General features: G+C 36.0%; 3 protein-coding genes across 4 annotated transcripts; all 3 read right to left on the bottom strand.

The window, feature by feature from the left end:
* Nucleotides 1-5095, bottom strand: LOC112144327 (oocyte zinc finger protein XlCOF6.1). The gene is made up of 3 exons (XM_024268823.2): nucleotides 4490-5095; nucleotides 3069-3260; nucleotides 1-1552 (listed from the first exon to the last, which is right to left on the bottom strand). The coding sequence occupies exons 1-3, from the start codon at nucleotides 4527-4529 to the stop codon at nucleotides 456-458; spliced, it is 1329 nt and encodes a 442-aa protein (XP_024124591.1). The 5' UTR covers nucleotides 4530-5095; the 3' UTR covers nucleotides 1-455.
* Nucleotides 5096-6671: 1576 nt separating this feature from the next.
* Nucleotides 6672-10024, bottom strand: LOC112144340. The gene is made up of 4 exons (XM_024268843.2): nucleotides 9144-10024; nucleotides 8523-8828; nucleotides 7632-7796; nucleotides 6672-7372 (listed from the first exon to the last, which is right to left on the bottom strand). Exons 1-4 carry the CDS (start codon nucleotides 9352-9354, stop codon nucleotides 6852-6854), a joined length of 1203 nt encoding a protein of 400 aa, XP_024124611.1. The 5' UTR covers nucleotides 9355-10024; the 3' UTR covers nucleotides 6672-6851.
* A 700-nt stretch (nucleotides 10025-10724) lies between these two features.
* Nucleotides 10725-14990, bottom strand: LOC112144342 (zinc finger protein 239). 2 transcript variants are annotated; one of them, XM_024268844.2, is made up of 4 exons: nucleotides 14729-14990; nucleotides 14246-14407; nucleotides 11955-12146; nucleotides 10725-11615 (listed from the first exon to the last, which is right to left on the bottom strand). In XM_024268844.2, the coding sequence occupies exons 1-4, from the start codon at nucleotides 14754-14756 to the stop codon at nucleotides 10795-10797; spliced, it is 1203 nt and encodes a 400-aa protein (XP_024124612.1). In that variant the 5' UTR covers nucleotides 14757-14990; the 3' UTR covers nucleotides 10725-10794. The 2 variants fall into 2 exon arrangements, with proteins under 2 accessions (XP_024124612.1, XP_036072206.1); XM_036216313.1 differs by lacking the exon at nucleotides 14729-14990 and adding an exon at nucleotides 14647-14701.
* Nucleotides 14991-15894: the final 904 nt, after the last annotated feature.

The following is a 15894-nucleotide window of genomic DNA, read 5'->3' as shown; positions in this document are numbered from 1 at the left end:
TCTTCTTGAGTAGTTCATCATAGCTGTGTTTAATTACATATTTTAAATACATGTATGGAACTATTATTTACACATAAAAGAAAAAAAATACCTTTCTATTTTCAGAACATGGTGCAGTCAGTTTCAACAGTTGGCACTTTTTGTAACAATCAGACGACTGAATATTAACTTTAGTATTTGGATTGTAAACCATGGTTCTTCAGATGTGTGAACTCTCAAGTTAGCAGTCAAAGCATCCCTTTCATTAAAACAGATTCCACATAATTTACAACAAATATTTACAATTTTGTGATTTCTTTTGTAGATAGTTAATGGAGAAGATGGAAAAAAAACTTTACACTTTATACAAAATAACACCTTTCACCCATTTTACTCATGTAATCTTTGAGTATATTTCAGGAGAAACAGGTGTGAGTTTTCCAATGAAATCTTGAGGAAGTACTTTAAAACTTTTATCATACTTTACAAGTAAGAGGCTTCTCACCTGAATGAGCTTTTTTCATGTGAAGTGATAAATGACAACTTTGAGTGTAACTTTTTCCACATATTTTACAAGTATAAGGCCTTTCACTTGTGTGAGTTTTCATGTGGACAGTTAAATAACTACTTTGAGCGTAACTTTTGCCACATGTTTCACAAGTATAGGGCCTCTCTCCTGTGTGAGCTCTCATGTGGACTTTCAAGTGAATACTTTTAGTGAAACTTTTTTCACATAGTTCACAGCTGAAAGGCCGTTCACCTGTGTGAGTTCTCAAGTGGACTTGTAGTTGACAACTTTGAGTGAAACTTTTTTCACATATTTCACAAGAAAAAGGCCTCTCACCTGTGTGAGTTCTCATGTGAACATTTAATTGACATCTTCTAATGAAACTTTTTGCACATATTTCACATGTGAAAGGCTTCTCACCTGTGTGAGTTCTCATGTGGATTTTAAAGTGACAACTTCTAACGAATGTTTTTTCACATACTTCACAGGTATAAGGCCTTTCACCTGTGTGAGTTCTCATGTGCATCTTTAAGTAAATCCTTTTAATAAAACCTTTTTCACATACTTCACAAATAAAAGGCCTCTCACCTGTGTGAGTTCTCATGTGACAGAGCAAACTGTTTGCGTGGCAAAAGGTTTTTTCACAAATTTCACAAGGAAGCCTTTCACGCGTGTGGATTCTCATGTGATCAGTCAAACTGCGTCGTCGATTAAAAACTTTTCCACATGTTCCACACCAAAAAAGGCTGTCATGTGAAGAAGTGTCCTGCTGGACAGTCACAGAATTACTTTCTCCGATCTGAGCATTTTCCTCCAGACTTGTGTTCCCACTTGGTTCTGGTTTGGACTTCATCTTTTCCTGATCATACTCAGTGATCATAAAAGCATCATTTTCCCGCTTCAGTTCAAGCTGCTCCCCTTCCTCACTGACGAAGTGCTCTTCCCACTCTTCCTTTATCTGTGGAAGCTCAGGTTCCTCTTCATCCAGACTGAAGCTCCTGGCCTGATTCCAGTGTAGCTGCTCATCATCAGTCTCCTCCTGATAGACATGTTTCTCTGAGAGGTCTGCAAGTCAAAAGATTCAGAAGGAAACTAGTAAAAACTTCTTAAACATTAGATGCAAGAACTCTTTTCTATCAGACATAAAACATGAATAAGTGTAATGTGGGATTTTCCTATCTAGATTCTACATGTCTGAGGGATAGTAAAAAATAATAATACAATATTTTCAAGCATGAAATCATAAATCTAGCATTTTCTTAAAGACACAGTAATGTAAAATTTGTATTTTTAACATGTTCTTGTGGCGGCTTTTGAATGATAGAGGGCCTATGTAAAAATGTAAACTTAAAACTGCATTTCTGAGGATTTCTTTATTCAAATTGTTGCGAATCAGGACCACCAACAAAAAACCTACAATAAGAAATAAGCAGACCACAAGCTCCCTGCTTTGCTCCATTCGATCGCTTTCATTAGACAACTAGATCCCAGTACGTCTTCATCTTCCTAACTAAGCTGGCATCTGGCTCAAGACCATGCGATTGAATAGCTTTAATATTGCTCACCATTTTTGTTGGACCAATAATGTCTGGTTGAGGTTTTCAGGGGTTGAAAGCTAGCAGCAGAGCTAGTAACCAGATGAATGAAGGGACAGACTTTTTAATTAACTACTCTGCAAAAACTATAGCCTAACACAGTTTTTTGGACTATACCTTAAAACACCATAACCATAATTAAAAGACCACTGGGAACGCTTTTGAAACACATCAAAAGATGACCAGAGAGGAAAGTTGCTGAGTTCATCAGAGATACTTGGTGGTGGGAGAGTTGGTGCGGAATAAGCCTGGCTTTATTTCCCACCATTCCTTTGTCTAAGCTCTATCCCACTAGCTCAACCTAACAATACCTATGCAACAATAATAGCAAACAATATTGGAGCTATCCAGCCCAACATTTCTGAACCAGATGTCATCAACAAAGTCTTTAGTAATCACAGCAGTAGCTTGTTAAAAACTTCTAGAGCTTTTTTAATATGAATTTTCTAATGTCAGAGTGAGATAGAGATTTGCAGAGATTGAACAAAATCATACTGCATGTTAATAGTGAAGTTGGTTGTGGCCCTGGACCTGGTCTCTGTGACCCAAAAAAAGGTATATTTCTTTAAAAATATAATAGTAATAATATAATCACAGCATGAATTCATTTTCTCCAGAGATTTGTTTTGTAACAGCAGTTCTAACATTAATTAACACAAACAGCTGTGGAAAAAAATGTATTTGAGAACGTATTTTTACTAAAATGTTCTCATATACATGAAAACAAACATTTACACAACCACATTCTCAATATTTACTGCATCTCTGATGCTGTTTTCTTGGCAAATTTTGCTTTTATTTGTTGTCAATTGTATAAAAAATATACACTTAAAAAAGAAATCCAACAAAGTTTCACCTTTATTCTCAATAACTCATCTAAACTATCAATTATAAATCATCTAAGGCAAGTATTAAGAATTAAAAAGTTTTATCTTCTTTGGTAGTTTTCAGTTTGTTGTTGATATTCAGCAGAGGATGAAACTTACCATCAAACTGGACTACAACAATTTCTCCACATTCAGATTTGATCTCCTGCTTCAGTAACAGCTGCTCTTCATCCTGGCTGCTGCAGAGTTCCTCCTCCTCTTCTTCCTCTTTGATCAGAGGAGACTCTGGCTGCTCCTGATGCAGAAAGGTTCTTCTTTCCTCTTCATCATGGACATGCAGATGTGGAACATCTGCGATAAGAAGCAATATTGAATCAAATGACATAAATAAGTATTATGGCCGGGAATCAATTAAAAAAACAAACTGATAATAGTAAACTTGAAAAAAATTAATCAGGACTAATCGCAATCATTTTTTTTTTTACAGTATTTGCCGACCACTTATTATCTGCGAAAAATCCCAATATGAAATCACACAAAAAACTCTACATTTAGAGCATTTATTTTTTGTTAGTGCTGTCAATGGATTTAAAAAAAATCTGATTAATTGCAATTTTGTGATGAAACAAAATGTTTTACCAGGTAAAATGTATTTGTAGAAAATGGCAAAGGACCATGGATCATATAGTCTGCGTTTTGTAAAAAAGGGATCTAAACCAAAAAAAAATCAGGAATAAAGAGCTAAAAACTGATTAAATATTTATTTATTTTGTAAATGACTATGATATAAGTGGGGTAATACCAGACGAAAAGTTTTAACACAAGTCGTGGAAGCCTGAATCGCAGAGTTAAAGCGAAGGTTTTTTTGATTAATTTGCATTAATAAATCTTAACGCATTAATTCGTTTTGATTAATCACATGTGTTAACTCATTAATGTTCACAGCTCTAATAAATATATAACTGATTCACAAACACAATCTTTTTCAAATATTATTTATTTCAGTTAACAAACAAGGCAGCAGCTGTTTGTTTGATAATTACTTGCCAAATGTTTTCAGAGGTGATAACTTTTCTAAAATTAATCATTCAGAAGAGAAGACAAACAAAAATCTGACCATTCTTTACTCATACAATTCATTACTTTGTATATTATACATCAATAATGATTTAAACTAGCATTTTCCACTTTATCCCCCCTTAAAATTGAAGCATCTTTAACAATCTGTCTCAATCAGATAATGTAAAGCCCGAATATCAGGTTGTGGTCAAATGATTAAATACAGTCTTGTTAACCCAACTGTCAATCTGCTGTCAACTATAAAAAAAATGACTTCTTTCCAATTTTTCCTCAACAATTTATTAAATCTCAAGTCTAGCTAATGGACTGATTACCACGATACGTTTTTTTTCTTTTCTTTCTTTCTTTTTTTTTCAAATGCAGCAGTAAACACCCCAGATCACCGTAAATATGTACCCTTTCTCAAAGCTCTCTGCGCTGCATCTTATAGCCTGAAATCGTGAGTCAGCAAGTCAAGCATCGCTTTTGTTCTCATTTGTCGGACTTTTGGAATTACATACCGGCTGTGAAAGTTGGTTCTCCATTCTTGAGGACTTCCATTAGTCTAAACTTATGTTTACATAACGATTATAACGAAAATTGTGGATTTGCACTGACAAAGGACGCTAACAATTAATATTCATAAGGCCAAAACCGGAAACTGGGACTTTTTCCAGGCGTGGGATTAAACTGCCCCCTAGCGACACGGAGGGTAATAACAACTCATTTTTTATTTATTTATTTATTTATTTATTTATTTTAATTGAACATTTGAAGAATACGGAGCAAAAAATATAGCTTTATAAAAATACAATGTAAGAACACAACAAAACTCTAAATAAAAAACACAATTATCTTTACTTTTTGACCACTGTGGAAAACATGAACATAAGAAATACAAGTTATTATTAATTTTTTTCCCTCAATACATGGTCCACAAATCACTATATCAAAGCCTTAGCTAAATCTTTGATGATACGATACAGTTCTTTTTCAAAAATCAATACAATATATGGTATTAATTTGGCATTTAAAACTATAAATGATAATGCGTGCCTTCAAACAGGGAAATTCATTTATATCTTACTGGTGCTTTTTATGTTAATCGATAAAAACAAAAAATTCTTTAACATAACAGCTTCAAACATTTAAACCTGTTATTTTGGGACTATTAACTGATTTAGGTTAGGTATTGTTTGCAGTGCTGGGAATAAAAAGGGTTATCTTATGTTTAGTGCTCATGACCCACATCCCAATCAGGTCACAATTGACCTGACTTTGTAGAAGCAAGAAGCTTGTGATTGGACATCTTTTTGTTTGCACCGCATGTACATAAAAAGGCAAAGACTGGCAGTTTGCCACAAGCCGATTACTAACTTCTTGATCGATTTTATGTCTTTTTACCAACATAATCTTGTTCATTTCTGTGGTTTTCAAACGCTGCTTTTTAATCAATTATTGATACAAAACAAAAAACTGTTATTCCCAGAGCTATGTCAGTGATTCAAAACATATCAAAAATGTATTTCTTCTCTTTATTTTATTTATTTTTTTTGCTAATGAAACAAATTAATATAAATGTAATTAATTGGTAGAAAACAAGCAATAGAAGTTTTAAGAAGTTGAAATTACTGAAGACCTTGGTAATGAAGGAGGGTCCTGGACAAATCCACCAATGAACTCAACAAGACCACCTGCAATGTAAAAATGTTTTTAACATGTTCTTGTGGGATTTTTCTTATGAATGACATATATAAGGACATATGACAAAAGATTTAGATAAAAATTGTGTTTTCAATTATTTCTTTATTCAGATTGTGGTCAAACAGGAGCAGAGGAAAAAAAATCTGTTTGAAAAAGCTTGTTCCATAAAAACTGTAAGTGGCAGGCCACAAGCCCCCTGCTGCACTATACTCTGGTTCATCCACTTGTAGACAAATAGATCCGAGTACGTCTTTGTTTTCTTCGTCTGAGCTGGCATCTGGCTCAAACTTGTACAGCAGGAAAGCTCTAATATTGCTTACCATTTTTGTTGCACCGCTAATGTTAGTTTGTTCTGTGAGAGGCTATAAGATAGCGGAGGCGAGTGTGAACCAAGTGAAAATGGGAAATGTGGGAGCCTTTACTCCATGCCTTAAATACCACCCACATTTCAGAAGTGAATTTCTAGTGAACTTCTCTGCAGAAACTATGTTCTAGAAAACAACAAGTGTCTTTTTATTTTGGCCATGTAATTATAATTAAAAGATCACTAGGAACACTTTTGCAAAAAATCAAAAGGTAATCAGAGTGGAACTTTAGTTTTATGGAGCACATGTAAGTCAAGTAGTTTGATTATTTTAAGGGGTAGCTGTGGTGCTGAAGTAGGGGGCCGTCTGCTTGTCACCCGAAGTTCTGGGCTTCCATCAGAGGCCTGGGAACTTGAGGCTCCTCCACAGATGTCTGAGGTCTTTCCAGGGATCTGCTGGAGTTTAGGGGTTACTGCCCTGAGCACTCCAATTACCATCTTCACTTTGCAAGCGTTCTCCAGTTTTTCCTGTTCCTTCCTCCTGATGTTACCATTACTTTTCTTCTGTTCTTTAACCATCACCTGAATGCCTGGTTGGTTCACCCTTACCACCCTGAATCTGAATCTGGAAGTCCCACAGGATCTTTACACTCTCATTCTCTACCAATTTTTACACAAAACTGTGTTTCTTCAAATGTGTGAACTGTCACAAAAGTGGTATAAAAGTTATTTTTATTAAAACATATTCCACATACCACAGCAAATAACCTTTTCAGTTTTGTGACTTTTCATGTGGAAAATTAATGTAGAAGATGCAAAAAAAAAAGAAAAGAAAAAAATACTAATATGTTTTACAGAAATGACACCTTTCATGTTCATGTGGTAGGCCAAACCAGATACATCACAGAAGGCTTTGGGCATATTTTACGGAAAACAGTCTTCGTACCTTTGTGTGTTTTCATGTGATTTTTCAAATTATACCTTCGAATATAAAATTTTCCACATATTTCACAGAAATGTGAGCTCTCATCTGAAGGAGGATCCAGCTGGACAGTCACATAGTCACTGTCTGTGATCTCATCTGAAGGAGGATCCAGCTGGTCAGCCACATAGTCACAGTCTGCGATCTGAGCGTTGTCTTCTAAATCTGGGCTCTCACTTGGTTCCGAGTTGGAGTTTAAGCTTTCCTGATAATGCTCAGTGCCTATAAACCCATCAGTCTTCTGGTGCCCATCCAGCCGTTTTCCTTCCTCAATAATGTTGACTTCCTCCCACTCCTCTTTGATCTGTGGAAGCTCTGGTTCCTCCTCACCATCCAAACAAGAGCTCCTCTCCTGCTTCCATAGAAGCAGCTCAGCTTCAGTCTTCTCCTTACAAATGTTGTTCTCTGGGAGATCTGCAGGAACAAAGATTCAGGAGTAAACTTCTGAAACATGAGATGTTGTTACTTTGTTCCCTAACAGACATTAAAATAGATCAATGTAATAATATAATCACAGAATTCATAGATATCCTCTACAGTTTTGTTTCATAACAGCTGCTCGAACATTAATTCAAACAAAACAGTCACATGGAAAAGAAACAACATCTCCTTTGAAGAAGATTTTTTTTGTTCGTTCCGTTCCTGATGATATTCAGCAGAGGATGAAACTCACCTTCAGACTGTGTTACAAATATTCCATTACACTCAGATGTGATCTCCTGCTTCAGAACCAGCTCCTCTTCCTTCTGGCTACAGAAGAGTTCCTCTTCTTCTTTGATTTGTTGAGGCTCCGGCTGCTCTTCCACCTTATTCTTGAAGACACACATTAGTGAAGCACCTGTGGAAAAAACAACAACAATAAACCAAGTTATATAAATCATTATTTTAAAAAGATGCAACTGAAAAAAAAAAAAAAAGATCCATCTGTCCATTTTCATAACCCACTAAATCCCTTATGTTGGAAAAAGGCGGGTACACTCTAAACAGATGGGCAGTCTTTTGCAGAGGCACCAACTCCCATGCACACCTAGGAATAAACCTAATGAGATGCCAGTAAACCTAAGAAGCATGTCTTTGGACTGCGGAATGAAGCTGGAGGGCCGAGATAAAGTCATGCATGCACGCACGGGGAGAACAAATAAACACAAGCATTCTGATCAAGTCATCCTTAATAATAACAGCTACTTTCTTTTCTAGAGTTTAGTTAAAACTACTTTCGCATGGTATCAAAGAGTGCTTCTCTGGAAGGGCATTTTTCTAGGAATCTTGAACTAGAGTGCATTATGTTAACAACAGACCTAAATATCCTGAATACAGGTGACTCAGAAACATGGAATCTATAACCGAGGTTCTGAGCACTTAAGCCTCGTCTCCATCTCATCAGCGTTGGCATAAGGAGCTGAAACTCGGTCAGACCTCAGCCACCAGAGTAGTTAATGTGCTGACTCACAAACTAAAACAAATAATGTAGAAGCAAGACGTTTCGTAGACCAGAGTTGAATTTAACTTTGCTATCATCTTCTTTCAACTAAATCATCATTTCACTGCAAAATGCCACACTTGCCTTTCATTGAACTGTTTTCAGATGAAAGTCTGCTGATTTCACAGGGCATGCTATTAAATCCAGTTTGAATCTCCTTTTCATTTGGTCCACAAGAGGTCTCCATTTGTTGGCATTCCTCCTCGCCAGTGCTGAGTTTGACGAGAGCCGAGGCTGCTGATGGTGCTGTTTTCTTCACATTCAGGACCTGTGCCATCTTCCTTTCAAAACGGTCAACAGCAGAAGCTGCATTGCTAGAATTGTTATGCCCCAAGTTTAGAGAAGGAGCCCAGTCGGGGTTGGTTGTATCATAAAGGATTGATGGCTTGCCTGGGAAAAAAAGAGAAGGAAAAAAAAGATACACAATAAAACAAAACATGAAAGGTAGTTATGCAGTATTTTTATGCTGTGCCTAATAACACAATTAGTCACTAGTCTATTCATCATTAAGAGTTGAGATGAGAGGCGTTCAAGTATAACAGTATAAAAGTAAAATTAAAATGATGCAACATACATGGAGTTACTTTTCTGTTACAGTTTAGGAGCTGTTTCAGTAAAGAGCAGAGTGCAACAAAAGCCCACCAGCAGATTTTTAAATGCATAAACTATAACACATTTAGCTAAAGTTTAAAACTCTTGACTCACCTTTGACAAAATGATCCGAGCAAACTCTTAGGTTCGTTTGAGTTGTGTCCTTTAGATTCAGCCTCGTCAGCCATTCCTTGCGTCGCTCAATCGACAATTTTTTTGTTGTTTCTCCCTGGCGGTTGATGACTGCAGGTAATCTATAATATCCCCGATCTGATTCATACCTCCTCTTATTGTGGCAACTATACACACTACAGGTGTTGACCATAATTGCGCGGAAAAGAGTTAACTCGGTAAGCAACGAGTTGATTTATTGCTTGTTGCTGTTCGTTTGTCTTCAAATATGGCGGACCAGGAAGTTTGGTGACGTCACTTCACCTTCTGTAAAAGAGGTCAGAAGCCCCGCCCCTCAGCTCTTCGACACTTAAAGCAGCAAAAAGATGCATAAAATAGAAAAATGAGAAAAGTAATCAACTAAAAATGCAAAATGAATTTAAGCTAAAAGGAAAGGAATATCATTTTCGAGAATTGATTACGATATAAGTCTTTTCTTTATTTATTTTTAATTTTTGTATGCCAAATTTTAGTTTCAAATTCAATGCCACGTTAGGCTACTTGTGTAATTTTGAATTTTGTCAATCACAAAAAAACAAAAAACAACAAAAAAATTAAGCTGGCACATTAATGCAGTAGAAATTGACTTCTCACTATTAGAACGGTGAATTCGAGTAATTATTTATCCAGATGAAACTAAAGTTAATGGAGTTAATACGTTTTTTCATTTTATCTGAAATCTTAAGGGAGAAGGCTGGGTAAATGGTAAAATGGGTATACTTGTATAAGACTTTCCTACCTTCCTTGAAGGTCAAAAATGCTTTACAGTCAGAGTCCCATTCACCCAAACACATTCACACACTGACAGTGGCTCTGCTGTCAAACACTGATGCATACCTTCCACCAGACTTGACAAGCTTTCTGTTTTTGATAAGAGATCTCTATCAAACACAGCGATATCTCTTTTTAGCCAAGAGTAACGTGACAGCAGAAGGTAAAATCTAAAACCAGAAACTACGATGGCTTTTTTCAGATACTGTATGAAAACACTACTGTCCTCAAGCCACCTAGAGTGTAAATAAAACAAGACTTTCAATTGTTCTCAGTTGTTACTTCTAGATGTTCTTTAGTCCTGTTCTTTTTCTACTGATAAAAAATGGAACACAAACATAATATAGTCTAGATTTAAATTAATTAAATACTCCTAATACATTAATAATAAACCAACAGCCATCGTGTTTCATCAAAGAATTTACACATTATTAAAATTTTAATTCAAAATTAAACCAATTTATGAAACAATTTTAATCTTCATCAGTATTTTACCATAGCTGTGTTTAATTACATATTTTAGATATATGTATGCAACTATGAATCACACACACAAGAGAAAAAATACTTTTCTGTTTTCAGAACAGTGTAGTTTCAACAGATAGCACTTTATGGAATATGAACTATGGTTATTCATGTATGACTTTCACATGAGTGGCTAAAGCCTCATTGTCACCAATGTAGGAACTCGTGGGCTAAGCCACAATTATCACAATTTGTGTATATTTCACGAGAAAAATGATTCATTACCTGTGAGTTCTTATGTGAGGTTTTAAGACAATACTTTAAACCTTTTTTTCATACTTTACAAATACAAGGCCTCTCACGTATGTGCCTTTTTTATGTGGACTGTTAAATAGCTACTTTGGGTGTAACTTTTTCCACATATTTTACAAGGATGACATCTGTCACTTGCGTGAGTTTTCATGTGGACGGTTAAATAACTACTTTGAGCATAACTTTTTCCACATATTTCACAAGTATAAGGCCTCTCTCCTGTATGAGTCCTCATGTGGACTTTTAAGTGAAAACTTTTAGTAAAACATTTGTGACATATTTCACAAGTAAAAGGCTTCTCACCTGTGTGGGTTCTCAAGTGGACTTGTAGTTGGCCACTTTGAGTAAAACCTTTTTCACATATTTCGCAGGTAAAGGGCCTCTCACCTGTGTGACTTCTCATATGGACTTGTAATTGACATCTTCGAATGAAACCTTTTTCACAAATTTCACATTGAAAAGGCCTCTCACCTGTGTGGATTTTCATGTGAACATTCAAATTACGACGTCGAGTAAAAACCTTTCCACATGTTTCACACCTAAGAGAACTCTCATCTAAAGGAGGGCCCAGCTGGACAGTCACAGCATCATTGTTTCTGTTTTGAGTGTTTTCTTCGAGAAATGGACTCTCTCTTGGTTCTGGTTCAGAGTTCACATTTTCCTGATCACACTCAGTGAACATAACATCATCAGGCCCCTGCTTCAGTTCAAATTGCTCTTCTTCCTCTCCAATGCAGACCTCTTCCCACTCCTCTTTGATCTGTGGAGGGTCAGGTTCCTCTTCATCCAGACTGAAGCTCCTCTCCTGCGTCCACAGAAGCTGCTCATCATCAGTCTCCTCCTTACAAATGTTGTTCTCTGAGAGATCTGCAGGAACAAAGATTCAGGAGGAAACTATGATAACATCTGAAACATGAGATGTTGGGACTCTGTTTCCTAACAGACATTACCATGAATCAACAAAACAAGATAACAAAAGCAATCAATAATTTCTCAACAGGTTTGTTTTATAACAGCTGATCTAACATTAATTCATACAAAAAGTAAGGTGGAAAAGAAAGAACAGATCCTTTAAAGAAGAACCAGACTGTTGGTCCGTTGGTCAAATATTTTTACTTAACAACCACATTTCTTTGTTGTGAAATAGTTGGAGATGTTTTTTTTTTGTTTGTTTGTTGTTGATATTCAGCAGAGGAGGAAACTCACCATCAAACTGGATTGCAACTATTTCATCACATTCAGATTTGATCTCCTGCTTCAGAAACAGCTGTTCTTCCTGCTGACTGCAGCAGAGTTCCTCCTCCTCCTCCTTTTTCATCTGTTGGGGCTCTACCTGCTCCTGATCCAGAAAGGTTCTCTTCTCCTTTTCCTCCTTGCAAACATGCATCTGTGGGACATCTGCGAGAAGAAACAACATTAAAATTATGGGTGTTATTAATTACTTTTAGCAACAAATCAATTCATGTTATAATTTGTTGCTGGCTGTCTGATTCACCGTTGATCTTGGTTCATTGATACTAATAATAACTAACATTTACCTTTTTGCTGTATTGAGAGGCTTTTTCATGTAAAGTGTTAAATAACTACTTTTAGTGTAGGTATCTTCCACATATTGCACAAGTATGAGACCCGTCACCTGTTTAAGCTCTCGTGTGTTTACATTTTTAGAGTTCCCAAAACTGGGTGTTGGGGTTGTGCACGTGTCTGTGTTGTTAATAACCATGGCTGTGAGGAAATTGGATCTTGTGTCTTTTGTGGTTGAACATTTCTGAGTTAGTTATGCTTCAAGAATTTGTTCACTTGAAGATGAGTTTAAATAGCCTAGGGCTGTGAATTGTTGAAACATAACTCTTTGTGTCTGTCATGCATAAATGTGTCATGTTTTTCTCTCTGTCACCCAGACGTCTGAGTACAGAACAGCTTCCAGCCGCTGGTGAAGAATAAACTAAAGGAAATAGTTTTAACTTGATCGCTCCTTTCCTTAAAGACTCAATCAGATGAAAATTGTGTTTTTGGTGCCTTAGACAAGTTCTTATAGCATTTTTCTCATGATGGCATTGGCAGGTATATTTACAGAAAATTAAGCTTAAACTTACAATTTCTGAGTATTTCTTTATTCAAATTGTTGGGAATCTACATCGAACCCTTATATGGCAAGCCACAAACTCCCTTCTCCGCTCCATTCTGATACATCGATTTGCAGACAAATAGATCCATGCACGTCTTTGTTTTAATCAAACAAGCCGGCATCTGGCTCAAAACAATGTGGCTGGATAGCTTTAATATTGCTTTCCATTTTTCTTGCACCAGTAATGTCAGGTTGAGGTTGTGATGGGGTGTAAGTTTGTGGAAGAGCTTGTAAACAGATGGATGACAGGAAGTAGGGGCAGGCTTACTCCACGCTAACAGTCCCGCCCACAATACAGAAGCAAATTTCTATTAAAATCTTGCCACTCTGCAGAGACTGTGTCCTAGAGAATGACACAGGTTCTTTGAATGTGGCTAAAATAGGAAAAGTCATAATTAAAAGACCACTGGGAACAATTTTGAAATATATCAAAAAATGATTGGGGATTTTAAAGTCCCAAAGTTATTCAGAAATTCACCTCTGAGTAGTGGGCATGACTGTAGACCATAGACATCTAAATAGAACGTCACGTTTTCACATTTTTCACGTCAATGTTGTAGACACGGAGCAAGCCTGCCTTCATAGTAAAAATGGCGTATACTTGTATAGTGCTTTTCTGGTGTGGTCTCCCTGTGGAGTTTCTTCAGGGTGGATGCGGCGGCAGAACACGACGATTGCATCACGAGGCCCTTCTAAACATCCACAGGACAGAGAGGCTTGATCAGCCCACTGGCCAGCTACGATCTGCGGGAGTTTAGAAGGGTTCGGCGCAGCTTACTATCTCCGCGACTAGTGATCAGCACTTGGACAGAGCCCCATGTCGGAGGAGCTGTCAGGGGCAGGGATGTAGAAAGGAGGCAATCAGTTCTGGGAAATATTTATATTTTTAAAGGGATAAATGCTTTTAAAATGCTTGTTTAGACATTTTTGTGTTAGTTATAGGGCATATCAGTTTAAGAAAGTGGGAAAATGTCAAGTTTTATCAGATATTATTCACAATCTAAGTTCAAAGCAGCTGATAAGAAAACTCAGATTACCTAGCATTCTAGTAGTACTTGAACACATCACTCACAAACTAATCCCTAAGATGTGAAATAAGTCTCCCGACAGATTCGTGCGTAACAGAGGCTTTGAGTGTGCGTAAGAGGTGATTCGTGGGTATTTTTTTAAAGATTTAAGTGCGTGATTAGTTTCAAGCTGTTGTAATTTTAATTTGTGCATGTGTATTTTTTTTTTTATGTATTTTTTTTGTAATGCACAAAATGTATTTTATGAGTTACAAATCAAAAATTACTCACACACAAATCAAGAATTACGCATGCATAAATCTGGGTGATACTGATTTCTTTCAGTACCTCACCTAACTCACCTTCAAACTGGTTTTCAAATAGTTCACCATATTCAGATTTGATCTCCTGCTTTAGTAACAGCTGCTCCTCCTTTTTCCTCTGTGGAGGCTCTGGCTGCTCCTGATCCAGGAAGGATCTCTCCTCCTTCGTTTCCTCCTTAAAGACACGCAGCTGACGAACATCTGTGAGAAGAAGAAAAAAAAGCATTATAAAAGGATATATATATATATATATATATATATATATATATATATATATATATATATATATATAAATTAAGCGACTGAGTCACAAGAAGAACCTGTTTTTACAAAAATTACAATTCCTTTCAGCTGCAAACAAGGCAGCAGCTGGTTTTTTTTCTTTCTTTTTTTCCCCAATAATGACTAAATACGCGATTTCAGATAATTATTGTGAGCACCTCATTATAGTCTTATAATTGTAGGTCAACACGTCGAACATTCCATAGAGTTAACAATTACCGGATATTTGTAAATACATACCAGCTGTGTAATTCTTGAAGACTTCCATAGTCTAAACTTCCGTTTAAATCACGGTTACAACAAAAATTGTGGCTTTTTTTCTGACATAAACGCGAAAAATTAATAATACTGGCAGTATTGGAGAACGCAATGAGTTCTTAAATACTGTCAAGGATTTCTTAGGGCTAAAAACAGACAGTAAATATACAGTCTATGGCTAAAACCGGAAACTATGATTTTTTTTCCAGAAATGACATTAAGCTGCCCTCTAGCGTCAGGGAGTGTGAATTACAACTAATCAGAACATTTCTTCCAACAAAACACAGCACAACTCAAAAGCATTTTTAGGACAAAATTGTTCTAAAATATCCTTAAGGCACAATTATTCTTAAATAATTTAGAATTATTTGAAAAGTAAAAATAATAATAAAAAAGGGGGCATTAGAACTGGTGACATCATAACAGAAAAGCATCAGTGCTGTGGTCCATTTGATTTATGGTATTTTCCCCATAAATTTATTCTTAAGGAAAAATGGGTCTGGGTTCTTACAATAAAATACACATACCCACCCACACAATTAAATTAATAATAATAAAAAAAATAACAGCTAAAGTGTGGTTCATGTATATAATCCTAAACCTCTACAGCTGTTTTTTCAGCCTTTGTATTTTTGACAGATTGATGGTTTTCAAGCATTGCTGAGGTTCAATTTTTAGGTAGTAAAGTTCAGGCTTTTTATTTGCAATTTCTATTTTGTGCATATTACAGTTTGCCTTAAATTAATACATAATAATACTGAAAAGAAAAAAAAACTTTTCATAATAAAGTTGAAATTCAGCCAATCAGAATTAGTGATGACTTTGTGGATGTTCTTCCAGAATTTAGAAGTGAATTCACAATATAAAAATAAATACTAAAACGTTTTAGGTTGCTCCTGGCAGAAAGTGCAAGTAGTGTTTAAATCAGCTTTACATTTAGATAAATAATGTTTTTAAGGATAAAACGTCTGTATCAGTTTGAATGAAATATCTTTGACTTTGTTTAAAAGCATTTTTGAGGAAATGACCAGACATTTTCCACTGGTCCAATGAAATGTAGCTGCTGAAACAGAAACAAGATCATACTGTAATAAAGCTCTTATCTTTGGGTTGAAATGTTTAGTGGAAGAAAAGCAAAAACTATCTAG

The sequence above is a fragment of the Oryzias melastigma genome, linkage group LG17, assembly GCF_002922805.2.
Source record: "Oryzias melastigma strain HK-1 linkage group LG17, ASM292280v2, whole genome shotgun sequence".
In the NCBI taxonomy this organism is placed as follows: domain Eukaryota; kingdom Metazoa; phylum Chordata; class Actinopteri; order Beloniformes; family Adrianichthyidae; genus Oryzias; species Oryzias melastigma.
Note: the sequence above shows the minus strand (reverse complement) of the source record. Positions and strands in the feature narration are given on the sequence as shown.